Below are 13,788 nucleotides of genomic sequence, written 5' to 3'. Positions count from 1 at the left end.
CACCCGCACACTGACCGTAGCCAGTGATGTTTGACTTAGTCAAACGTTTGGGGATAGTGCTGTGAATGAACGTATCGCAAGGTAATGGTCTCAAACATTCAGATCGGGAGATTTGTCACTCGGTGATGAACCTCACAGTGGGTGACAACAGCCCTTGGATAGCGAAGTTCTACTGGTGGCCATTTAAAAGGACAGTAGCCTAACGCGAGATGAATTTTTAACACAGTTTAACATTTCTGATGAAAGAGTTAAACTTCATTTGCAGAGCTTAGGTAAGACTTAGGTAGCAATTGGGTTCGGCACACGTTGGTTCACGAGAGGCAACGTATGACAGCCTGTATATCATAGTTTTCCAGCCATCGTATTGCAACCATATTCAGTCGAGTACTTACCAGTGACGAACAGAGGATCCTATCTAAACATTGGTTTTCACTTCAGGATATTTTCTCTCACCACCTAAGATCACTTATGTTGCCATGCAATTGAAAAATCAACGTAAGAGACAAAAAATCCAAAAAATGAAATCTTTTTGGCATTTTTGTATGGTAAACTACATATTAAAATTTTTTTTTCAAAAATATTTTTGTTTCATCAGTTTTTTTAAAATTCTATTTTAGCGTTTATTACATTGGCTATAGAAAACAAATAGCCGTCCTGCTACTTTTCTCGGAATCAATCGAGAATCATTTAAGTTGTTTTGTTGTTGTTGTTAATTTACGTCGCACTGATGCTATTGCACAAAGGGCTATTGGCGACGATCTGGGAAACATCCCAGAGGATGATCCGAAGACATGACATCACAATTTTGATCCTCTGCAGAGGGGATGGCGCCTCCGCTTCGGTAACCCAACGACCTGCACGCGAAGTCGAGCACTTTACGGTAGCACAGTTTAACGAGGACCAATACCGCACACCCTCGGTCCCTACGCAGACTGATCCATGTGGTCACCCACCCGCACACTGACCGTAGCCAGTGATGCTTGACTTCGGTGATCTGCTGGGAACCGAGTCTTAACGATCAGTCCACTACGGGACTTACGTTGTTTTAAAGATTGCACAGCAGTATGCAACGACGCAAGATTACGCTTTGTGTCTGGTGTACTAGTTGTCAAGGGATTCACAATGAGCTGCTATCAATGGGTCAAACGGTCACTGCAGCCTGTACTTGCAGCATTTGGAACGTGAGCAACAGGACAGCACTAGTGATTCGGAACAATGTACTCTTCTTGCATGACAACGGCAGACCGCATGTCGAGAGGGTGGTCAGGGATACTCTACAGTGACCTCGTTGGGAGAGACAGCGACTTGGTTGATCCTCCTTACTCACTAGACCTTGCACCATTAAAATTATCTCCAGTGAGACCCGATTTTTGAATAATGGCAGAGATTTTTATTTAGAAAAAGGAGTACTCCTCAATGTCATAAAATACTTATTTTTAAATAAAATCCAGTCAATTAAACTTTTGAATATTTTAGGTGTATCATAGTTTATTTTCTGCATCTTTTTCATGAAGATCTTCATGAAACGCATAAATCCATATGAAACGAAATTCATACATGCCAAAACCCACCTGAAAGGCTTTTTGAATCGAATTTTGTACCTTTCTTACAATCTTTTATTGTGCTTAAAAACCCCAAACAAAAAGGGTTAATGCAATATTACTGATAACCGCTCTGCTAAATTATACAAACTGAATATTTTTAAAAAAAATATTGTTGATTAAATTGGGTCAAATGTTATTCAATTTATTGGATGTTAGGTTTCTGGAGGATATGGAAGGGATTTGTAATACTGTAAGATTCAGTAAAAACAAACTATGTTTAACCCCTTAACGATTGGTTAATTTTCAAGAAAGCGTTCATAAAAGTGCATTTTTTCACATATCACAAATTCACGCATTTGATTAGAGCTGACATCTAGTTTAAATAAATTAACTATCTACAATTATCTTAAAAATATCCTAGTACTGCCATCTGGTGTGTAAAATGAGAAATAAAATGTTTTCCGGGCAAAAGAAATGAATTGGTTTTATTCTTATTGGCGCGTTACTACTGAACACTCCAGCCCGGGAATATCACGGGAGCGAGAAATAGAGGGCGAAACCTCACCCCGTCATTTTCACGGGAGCGAGAAGGAAAGGATTAAATTAATCTTTATTTTAATGCTCTTGGATCATCTTGGACTGTGTAGAGATCAGGGAACTGGCCTTGTATCAGAAAGATTCTGGGTTCGAATAACGGGCAAGGCATGGGTGCTCTTTCCTTCTCTATATTATCTGTCCTTACTGTAGGAGCAACGTTGACCCTTCTAATATGGTTTCCTTGAAGATTGGCCAACAAATCTGTCCTTCGGATGCCTGTATAGCGAAATGTCATTCCCCAGGTGGGCATTTGGAAATTTTTTTTCTTGGATCAGACGTTAAACAACGTGTTTCGAAAAGGAATTGCAAAATATATCCTCTATTTAAGAACATTGTTAATTGGTATTACGGCTGAAAATACTAACGCATTGGCATGAGGTTCGGATGGCACAGTGCTATCGCTTTCTATCTCAGGTTTGAAGCCTAGCAATGACTGATAATGTTGAGATAAATTCGAGCTAGCCATGAGAAGTTTTCGCGAGTTTCCTCTAAATGAAACACAGGGTTAAATTTTTATCTTTTTTCTTCTAATTTCCATGTAAATCTGACCTTCCATCCTCCCCCCACACATGTTTCTTATCCCCCTTGTTCAAGCTTTTTCCAATTTTTATAAATCAACTTGTTTCTCATTGTTTTAACTTGTTTTTGAGATTTTCTTCCGCACCTCTGTGCTTCCCTCTTTTTAAAATTCTGTGTTTAAGCACTCCTTATATTTCATGTTTTGATTTTTTCATTAGAAAACAGAAACTATATGGAAGAAGAAACTATATTCATATGGTCTTGTTTTGAATTTTTTTCATATTGTATAGCTTTATACATTATCTATCGTGTTAGGAAACTCAATGTATAGTTTTATACAATAAAAAATACATTATTTTTAGAAAAAAGATGTAATTGCAAAATATATTGTCTATTGGAGCACATCATCAATTTGGACTACATTTGTGGCTGAAAATATCAACTTATTTAAAGGTCAGGATGGTACAGCGGATGGCACGATTACCTTCCAACCTATGTTTGAATTTCGGCAGTGGCTGTTATATGTCGTATACTGCTTTCAGTTTGCACTGACTGTAGTGTTAGCGTAAAATATTCCCAGTGGTAGTAGGAACACGTGTTTAAATCCCCTCATCATCCAGCTGTGACAAAATTTCGTGGTTTTCTTCTCCACTAAACGTAAGGTTAAATTTTTCTACCCATTTTAGCATTCCATTCTATCTAAATGTTAGGAAAATTTTTCATTTAATTTCTAATAAGTTCTTACCCTCTCTCGTAACACTTTTTTGCCCTTTCTTTTTGCTTAATTTTCTCGTTCAAGCTTGTTTCCACTCCATTATTGATATACCCATTTTTTTCCATTTTGCAACTTGTTTTTATGATTCTCTTCTGCCCCTCTGTGTTTTCCTCTTACTATTTGAGTTTAAGCATTGATGCACACCTTTTTCAAACGGTGTTTGCAGAAGTTCAAACGCAGTGCCGAACTCAAATGCTGACCCCAAACTATGGTATGTTTATATGGTCTTATATATGTAGCGTATCTACCACTACAAAACTACAATTCACTAGTATGTAAGACATGTTAACTCGACTCTATGTCGGGGTACCTTTTCATAGATGACTGTTGACATGGCCGATTACTCCGCCCCCACATTGGTGACCTTCGAATGTAATGTGAACACGCCTACCTTGACAGTAATGCCCACTTCGATCTGGAAACGCCTACTTCGATGGATAGTCCACATTGAANGGTCTTATATATGTTTTTTTTCTCATGGTTTTGAGCTTTATCCATTATTTAGCGTATTAGAAAAATGACAATATTTAATTATATAATAAAGTCTATTTTTTTTGGTAAAAAAAAACTTACTTTTTCTAATCCATCTTTAGTTAAATAAATGAGATCCAAAACGAATTCAGATCTAAAGCCTTGTTCGTCGAATTTTACTTTTCCAGTAAGGCCTTGTATACTACTCTAAAAAAGAAAAGTGAATTTATAATAATTAAATAAAAGTGATAAAACTACCTAATCGAATAGAAAACTCTTGACTCGAATAATTGCGAAGAATAGTTAAATGAAGAAATTGAATTGTAATAATGTACCAAAACTTTTCTATTAGACGTGTTTACCTACAGTATTTTCGAAGTTCCACGAATTTGTTAAATTCATTTTTTTGAACACATATCTTTTTGCATTAAAAACGCAACAAATTTTTGAAATATTGCTTTAATTCGTCTTGTAAATCAATGAAAAAAAATCCCTATTTAGTGCTTGTAGTTTAAATATCTCTAATGTTATTTCATTATATTTTCTGCAACAGTTTAGAAATTTTGGCTGAGTATTTTAATTTGATTCCTTTAAGAGGTAGCAATTTGCCAAAGAGACATGTTTTAATCCATTTGCTGTTAAGGAAATTAAAACAGACATTCAGGTGAATTAAATACTCTTCCTTTCCAAATTTGAACAATAAATCTTGCAATGTTGACATGCGTGGATGTAATAAGCTTAGCTTTGTTTAAAGTGTAAAAAAACTTCAATGATTTTTTTCAAACAACGACTGGAAAATATAAAGCAAACAGTGCTAACGAACTTTTTATTTTGAACAAAAGTGCGTTTCAAAAATAGATACAGCTTTAATAGCACTTTCAAAAAGAAAAAAAAATGGACGTGTCTCAAAATATGTGTTTAAGAAACTAGACATAGTATTTGATTTCGTTTTTTCAACTGCTGTCATGACTATTGTATCTTAACAATTAACTAATGAATAATTTTGTTGTTTCGAATGAAACTTGGAGAATCTAGCCAGTCAATGGCCTTGCGCATTAAGTCAGGAAGAGGCACCTTTCGTTTGACAAGAGAACACCGCTAGGGTGAAAGCGGGATCTAGTTCAGATTCCACCCCCGATTGATGGTAGAATCGCTCATTCGTGAGGTTACTTCCAAGTTCAGGCATAGATCTGAAGAGGAAGAAACTTTTCTTCAGACCTCTGTTCCCCTGGTATTACCAGGGACCGAACACCGAACTTCTCGATTCCAAAGGTTTTATGAGCACGTATATCGCATGTACTCGGTGGATCTAAAGGCCTGGTTTCTTAAGCCAAGTGCCTCCTAAGCGCCTAAGTTGACGTACCCTGACGCCAACAAAATACTGTTTTGTAAGCTCAACGTGAGCAGCCGTTCCAACGCAGACATCATCTCACATTGTGCATGCGTTAATGACGTAAACAAATATTTATTGCGATTTTGTAGTTCGTTTCTAAAACTTTATGCGTTATTATCGACCAGTGCTTTAGAGGAAAAAAAAATAACCTTTCGATATGTAATCACAGATTGTTTTTAAGCACGGAATCTTTGTAAGATTTAGATCTTATATACAAATTAGGTCGACCAGTGCTTTAGAGGAAAAAAATGACCTTTTGATATGTAACCACAGATTGTTTTTAAGCACGGAATCTTTGTAAGATTTAGACCTTATATACGAGGGTTGCAAATTAAATAGTGGCAACTTAACCTTTAAACTCACAGAAGGACGGGCATGCGCAAATTAGATATGGGAGCTGTGAGGTGGGGCTGTTGTCGACGTGTAGAGTGCAAAAAAAATTCGATTAGCTTAGAAGGGTAGTTGTTGTGTGGCGTTAAAGTGAGGAGTTTCGTTTCCATCGCTCTAAAGCATGTTTTCTAAAGGTGATCAGCGGTCGTGGCTTACAATCGAGGTTGCCCGTGGCAAAAATGCAACAGAATGCTATCGAGGATTAGTGGAAGCCTTTGGAGCAAATGCTTTACCATATAGGACAGTAGCACGATGGATTCAAGCATCTCGTCTTTTTTCGTCATTAAGCCTTTTCACAACATGCTTTAGAGCGATGGAAACGAAACTCCTCACTTTAACGCCACGCAACAACTACCCTTCTAAGCAAATCGACTGTTTTTTGCACTCTACACATCCACAACAGCGCCACCTCACCGCACCCATACCCTATTTACGCATGCGCGCCCTTTTGTGAGTTTAAAGTTTAAGTTGCCACTATTTAATTTACAAACCTCGTACAAATTAGGTCGACCAGTGCTTTAGAGGAAAAAAATGACCTTTTGATATGTAATCACAGATTGTTTTTAAGCACGGAATCTTTGTAAGATTTAGATCTTATATACAAATTAGGTCATTTTTTAATTTCAGAGATTAATTTCTCCTCGAATTCAAAATCTTGGCGGATTTCAATGCTCTGTTGCCTGTTGTCCACCATTGCTTCTGTCGTTAACGTTACGTTGTAATCTAATTGCAGTTGATTCGGGCGGCAGTTGTCGTTCAAGCTGAGAATTCGATGACGTATGCTGTCTAACTCACAAATTGACCAATCAGAGGTTAGCGCTCTCTTCAAGCTAACGTTTTGAAATGCCGACCTGTCCTACGAAACCAGGCCTTTAGCGGTTTTGAAGATCAAACTCTGGTCCCTCAGAATCAAGGTACGATGCTCTAACAGTTGAGCTACCACATCCCCTTGTGAATAATGATCAAGAGAAATGTTTTAAAAAGCAACAGAAAACTTTTATATAGATTTGGTACACACTTTTTTCAAGAGTTAACATAAGAGGTAAAAATTTGGGTTCATAGTTTAATATCGAAAAAAAAAGTATTATATGCCATGTATAATTTTATTGACGGGCATTTTGACCAATTTACACTTTTCAAGCACGCATTCCAAGTTCGGTCTATTTTCTTAAATGCATACTTTGAGCTATGTTCAGTTTCCTTTAACACGCTTATTAAGCTATGTTCATTTTAATTAAGACACTTTTTGGGTGGATGTCCATTTTTATAAAACGCGTATTTTGAGCTATGTCTATAGTAAGTTCACCGACTTATTATAGACATAGTGACATTCTTTGTAAATAAATTGGGTGTCTGCACGATTTGGTTAAACGATTTTCCCATTCTTCGCACTTTTCCCCTCTCCATTACCATGTTTTTTTCCAGCAAAACGTGCCTTTTACCTACCCCAGTATATTCCAAATGAAAAGGATGCTGAAAAGGAGCAAGATTTCCAAAACGGAGGCGGGAAAATGTGGAAGATTGGGAAATCACGTTACCTTGAGACGCCTATTATACTCGTATTTACAGAGAGTATAAGTACAATACAACCAAGTTATTTTAAACAGTGATCGAAAAAATATAAAGCAAACATATCTTTGTTACAGTTGAAATATAAGTATTAAAGATAGTACTTTTCGATCAAAAGGGAGAAAACTTTGCAAGAGTTTTCTATAAAACTTTCAAAGACTAAAGATTTAAATTCAATGCTGTAATAGTTACAAAACATGCAAGTCATGTACAATCACAAGCTAAATGCAGGATTTTTCTATCTAGTCTAGCTATGCACATGCCAAGCAAAACAAATCTAATTTAACACAAAAATTCAACAGTATTGAACAAAATTTTTATCGTTGACTCGTTAAAAAACAAGTTTTTTTTCTGACAAAAAGCCAAGAAAAGTATTGTATCACATAATGCATTACAAAAATTTGAGAATACTGTTGCTTACATTAAAAAATATCTTACAAATCGATAGAATGTAAATTTGAAAGAAAAAAAAATCGAAAAAAGCTAAAATTCGGTAGGGTATAAAAATTATATAAAAACTGGAGCCATATGAAAAGAAAAAGTCAAAAATTTTTTTTAATTAATTTATATTTTATTGCATTAAAAGAGAATCCCGTGAAAACATTTTCTCACTTTGGCCGAATATGCATAAAAATCTTAAAATCTTGATATATTTAAAAATCAATCCATTAGACAAAATATGAAAAATATTATATTATCTGAAATGGGATGCTTCTAAAATGCCTTAAATGCCATTCTTTATCTGAAGCTAGGAGAGGGCAAAAAATATAAAAAAGTTACAATAAAGTATATATTTTTTTCTAGAAAACAGTAAATATAAAATGGAAACTGAAACTGGGAAATTATTGTAAACTTATTATGTATTTAATTAAAATTAAAAATTATTGAAATGTGAATCCTTCATTTCTTAATTAAATTGCAATTGATTTAATAAAAATCTGCAAAATTTAAGTTCCTCAAATCTTAATTATCAGTTGTATATCTTAAAAATGTTAAAACTTATGTAAGACTGACGAAGTACAATAATAGTTCCATATGTTTTACAAATATATGTATATTATACAACAAATAAATCATCTATATTTTATTATATAGTGCGCAAATTGTAGCTAAAGTAAGAAGAGAATGGATGATCCCAGAATTCATTTTGAAGAGTTATCACTGCACTTACGAATCGTCATTGGCGCTTAGATTTTTTGCCATTACCATAAATTTCGTAAAAACGGGTTTCTAGGTTACTTCTATTTTAATTAATTACCATGGTTTGGCTTCAATTGTCTTCTTACCATAGGTGATTTATACTGAAACTAGATAGAGCCAGACTAACTGTTATGAAAAAGATATCTTAAATTTATGTTCTACCTTGTTTTCATCCCTACTGCTAGGTTTAAGGTTGAGTTAGTTGTAAAGTTATTTAGTTACAGTATTTTAAAGCTATAACTGTATAGCCTAGTCATGAAAATTGTATAAGCAACTTGAAAGTGAACTTACCTAGTTTTGGTTTTATAACCAAAAATTCATTTTTTTTAAAGAGCCCTTTGAACATTCTAAGTTTTAAACTTCTATTTTGTAAAATTATGCCTTAATGATCATTCAAATCTTATAAATATTATTAATCCTGTGTAACATATACTACTCTAAAATCAATGAAAAACAGGGAATATTATTGTACTTCGTTTGTCTTTACATGTCTTTAGTCACATAAAGCATAAACAGAACAATTATTAAAAAAATATAGATAGCAGTTATTAATTGGTTGCAGTTACAGAAAATAATAATTAATAGTTAAAATTTTTTTATTTTCTTGACTTAATACTTACGTTTAATACATGCTAGTACAAACATCTTTATGCGGTTAATAATTATTGTCAAAGAAATCTCTGTGACGATTTAAGTTAATTTAAAAAAATGGGAAAATATTATACCAAAATCCTTTTTATATGAGAATATACTTAAGTGTAATGGAATGCAAAGCTCAAATTTTTGTCATTTTGCTTTCTTGTTAGTTTAAAACCGCTTTTCTTTTCTAATGTGCGAAGTAAAAAAAAATATATATTATGCTTCTTTTTAATTTTAATTAAAATTGAAAATATTAATAAAATTTTACTTTTGTTAGAATATGTAACAATTATACCAAAATGGCCATTAGCGTGAAAAATTAAAAAAAAATAATTGTTAAATGAAATAGAATTTTATGTTTTGCTGCAGCCTGATTAGGAAACAAGATAATTTCTTTTTATCGAAATTAATTTCAAAGCTCATCAGCAGATGGTACTGCTGACTATAAAGAAGAGTTTTCAAGAACCATTTTTTTACTCTACAAATAATGATTTAGTGACACAGTCTGACGTCAAAATTAACAGAAGCTCATGTAAATATTTCAGTTGAAATGGTCTGGCATTAAGCACAAAATGTTGTTTTACAGTTTTTTAGAGTCACCATCTGTCGACAAACTTAGCAATTAATTTTGAAATTTTTATGAAAAACTTTTGGTTTTCTAAGCAGAACGCAGTAAGCAGTAAATTTTCAATCATCTTCTATTTCTCTTCAGATGGTTTTTTTCTCACGTATTTAATCATTTTTGGGATATTCGATGCATTGTGAAAATATTGACTTCGTTTGTAAAACAAATATTTATTGCTCATGGAAAATAAACAAGCTTTAGTTAAATAAATGAAGTTTTGATCATAGTTTAGCGGGAAAGAATAAGCGACCAAAATGAGAGAATGATTAATAGAATCTCAGTTTTCCAAACATTAAATTATCATTAAGTATTTCATTTTGAAGTTCTTCTGAAGCTTTTATGTAAACAATATGGGCTATCCGTTTTTAGGTTTTTTCTGTTTTTTTTCTCAAGTACTTTAGATGATCAGTCAAATAATTGATAAAGAATTGGATTGGTTGGATTTTTTTTACTACTTAGGTTTTATTAAGAACCTAAGTAATAAAAAAAATCCTTATGGTTAGTGACAAATCTTTGAAATTTTCTATTATAGATGTTAAAAATTGAAACGCTTACTAATGGGAAATATCTAACTAAAGCAACTGTTTTTAAATGGTGTTCCGCGGAACCCTAAAAAAAGTTATAGGGGTTCCGAGAGTTATGAACATTTTTGAAATCTGCATACATATATAGATCCAATTCATAATCCATTATTGAGTAGTTCGGTTGTCTTTAGGAAAATATTTAAAGTTAAATGCCAATGAAAAATAAATGGCTATTTTTTTAGAAATATAATTCTTCTTATTTAATTGCATTGAATAAATTATTAAAATCTGCTTCAGTATGTGAAAACTGGATTAAATTATGAATCATTGCAATATAATAAAAAAAACTGAATTAGCATTCGTCCCATCGTGTTTTTCAAATTACATTAAAGTAATTAAATTCGTTTATAAAGAGATGTGTTTCACTACTAACCATTTTTAACGTTTACAGCAGTTCTTTTTAGTTCTAATCAAGAACTGAAATCTTATTATTTTATTCATTTCTGAATTATTCATTTACAGCGTATGTAAAATATTTTTTTGAATTAAAAAAAGTACGTTAACTTATTTTTAAAACTCAACGGACTAATGTAAACTTATTTTTTATCGTTGTAACAATTTTTACTGTTGTATAACTTTATTGAGAAAAGTTAAAAAAAATTAACTGCTTTTACAAATGTTTTCTAAAACATTTAGAATTGTTTTTCTATAAAGTAATATGAAGAATGCATCACTTATACTATAAATCTTTTTAGAAAATATCTAAAATTACTTAATTATAAAATATAAATAAAATTATCCTTAAGTAATAGTATTAATAAATATTGTAATTAAATTACAAAATAACTATAATAAATTCTTACTATATAATAAATTACAATAATAACTATATAAATTACAATAATAAACTACAATACAATACATTACAATAATAAATTACAATAATAACTATAATAAATTACAAAATAACTATAATAAATTATAGTAAAATTATAAAATTATTGTTTCATTCTGTAACTAGCAGTTAAACAGTAAAAATATTATTCCATAATAATAAAACTATAGTTACATAACTAAATATACATATAATCTTAACTAAAAGGTTTTGAACCTCTGGATTTTTAACAATAAGGAGTAAAATAATTCTATTAACGCAAATTTAATCCTAAAATGCACAAACATCCCTTAAAAATCTATATATTTTTTAATTTTATAACTCTATATGTTATAGAATTTAATCTCCATCTCATCAAAAATATGTTATTTTTAAATTTAAAAATTGAATTTCTACGCAAATAGGAAATAAATATAAAATTTGAAAGCCATCGGGTTCTTTTTTTTTTAATTAGAAAATATTGATTCCTCCGGAAAGTGCGTGCCGATTTTCGATAGGTTCACCAAAAATATTCCAGTGGCAGCCAACTACTCATCAAAGCAGTTTAAAGTTTTCTAATTTCGCAACCACTTCAATTTCGATAATATTCATCTGAAGTGTATCAGACTTCTATGCATGCAATAAGTTTTTAAATCTTTGTGATCATTAAGAAAATTTAATGATGCATTTCTAAAAATAAGAATAAAATTTCATAGTATAAATTTTGCTACCATTTGAATATTTTTGGAGGAACTTTGAAAGCTTTTCATATCGAAAATCGGCACGTACTTTCCGGACGATCCAATAAAAAGGGAATGTAAAGTGGTGCATTAAGTATTGATCTATCTAATTTTATTGATTTAGCAAGTATCGATTTATCTTATAGTATTGGTTGTGTTAGAATCGATTGATCTTATCTACTATAGGTGGAATTCAATCACCCCGATATCCTTTAGTTTAAAATAGATTTTGGGATAGAAAATACTCTAAAATACTGAAGTTCCTCTGTCATTAGTTATATTTATTTAACAAAAAGGGAATTGGAAATTAAGCACCACCAGTAGAAGTGTTTACCTTTTCATTTCCTTTAACTGATAATTTTCATTTCTATCTAACCTAACAATGTGCTGGCATAAAATGATTGAAAAAAGGAACAAAAAAGTCAAGGCATTTACAGAAAATTCTGTATTTTAACTGATATTTAAGGTAAAATCAATTTCAAATAAATATATGCTATTTTTAATAAGTTGTACGAAAATTTGAATAAGTTTCAACTGCGAGTGTCCGATTATTAATATTGAATGAAACTTGGAGAGCTGGATAACCTTGTTGGTAGGGCGCTTGACTCACGTTCGTGCGAAAGGGAATTCTAATGCCGCCAGTCGAAGATTACCCGAGTAGTAAATGATGACTGGTGCACGCTTAACCTGTCAGGTCAGAAAGTCCTCCATGTTCCCATAACAGATTATACCTCTGGGGGGTGAGGGTACTGGATTGGAGATTGATCGTTCTCTGGTTCAAGTCAAAATTACGATTTGTGGTTGAATGAATGTGTCCGCCCTATAAACGGGCGTGACGTATGGGTGTGACAGAAGCCGACAATCAAACAAGAACAATCTCACTCTCTATACCTTAATGGCCTATGACAGCAACACGTTTTATTTATCTACAGTCGCAGTTCATTCAACCAGATCTGTCTGATTATAATGGATTCATCTTGATATTGAATATAGCATCTTCAATACATTAAAACTAAAGCGCATATGAAGATGAAAACTGTTCAATTTTTTGAAAAAAACTTGGTTCTTTCCAAATGTCTGGAGGAAGTAAGGATTTTTTTCGTTAGTTCAAGTTGCGTAGTTGCCAAAGTGTGCACTTTTTGAAGAACTTTTTCCATTGTGCTAGTGAAGTAACATTTGGACTATTGAGTGTAAACAGTTATTTTTTAAATATTCCTCACCACTTAAAACATAACAAATGCTTGTCAATCATTTCATATCAGTATAGGTTTAAATAAACTCTATGTAGTGGTAGTCAATGTCATTTTAAATCAAGCTTATTAACCTCTTGAGACTCAGCGTTCCATTTAATGCTGGTCAGTATAATTTTAAATCAAATTTATCAACCTCCTGAGACTCAGCGCTCAGTATAATGGTGGTCAATATAATTTTAAATCAAATTAATTAACCTCCTGAGACTCAGCGTTTAATATAATGTTGGTCAATATCATTTTAAATCAAATTAATTAACCTCCTGAGACTCGGCGTTCAATATAATGTTGGCCAATATCATTTTAAATTAAGTTTATTAACCTCCTGAGATTCGGCGTTCAATATAATGTTGGCCAATATCACTTCAAATCAAGTTTATTAACCTCCTGAGATTCGGCGTTCAATATAATGGAGGCAATATGATTTTAAGCCAAATTTATTAACCTCTTGAGACTCATCGCTCAATTTAATGCTTTTCAGCATCATTTTAAATCAAATTTATCAACCTCCTGAGACTCAGCGGTCATAATGGTGGTCTCAACATCATTTTAAATAAAAATTATTAACCTCCTGAGACTCCGAGTTCAACATATTAAAAAAAAATAGGTATGAGTGTTTTTTTACCTCAAAATTGATTTTGATTTCTTTATTGTCATAACAGAGCGATTGCTTATCTA

The 13,788-nt window shown here is 32.3% G+C and overlaps 1 protein-coding gene across 2 annotated transcripts in view; it reads right to left on the bottom strand.

Annotated features, from left to right (window-relative positions):
* The window catches only part of LOC107442095 (glutamate receptor ionotropic, kainate 2-like), a 113,522-nt gene that overhangs the window by 24,382 nt on the left and 75,352 nt on the right, over positions 1-13,788 (bottom strand). For both annotated transcript variants that reach the window (XM_043056707.2, XM_071188082.1), the window contains one exon: positions 4,009-4,113. In XM_043056707.2, coding sequence (XP_042912641.1) covers positions 4,009-4,113 — 105 coding nt within the window. The remainder of the gene's footprint in view (positions 1-4,008; positions 4,114-13,788) is intronic.

Source organism: Parasteatoda tepidariorum, chromosome X2, assembly GCF_043381705.1.
Source record: "Parasteatoda tepidariorum isolate YZ-2023 chromosome X2, CAS_Ptep_4.0, whole genome shotgun sequence".
Lineage (NCBI taxonomy): Eukaryota > Metazoa > Arthropoda > Arachnida > Araneae > Theridiidae > Parasteatoda > Parasteatoda tepidariorum.
This window is presented reverse-complemented; position numbering and strand designations above follow the sequence as displayed.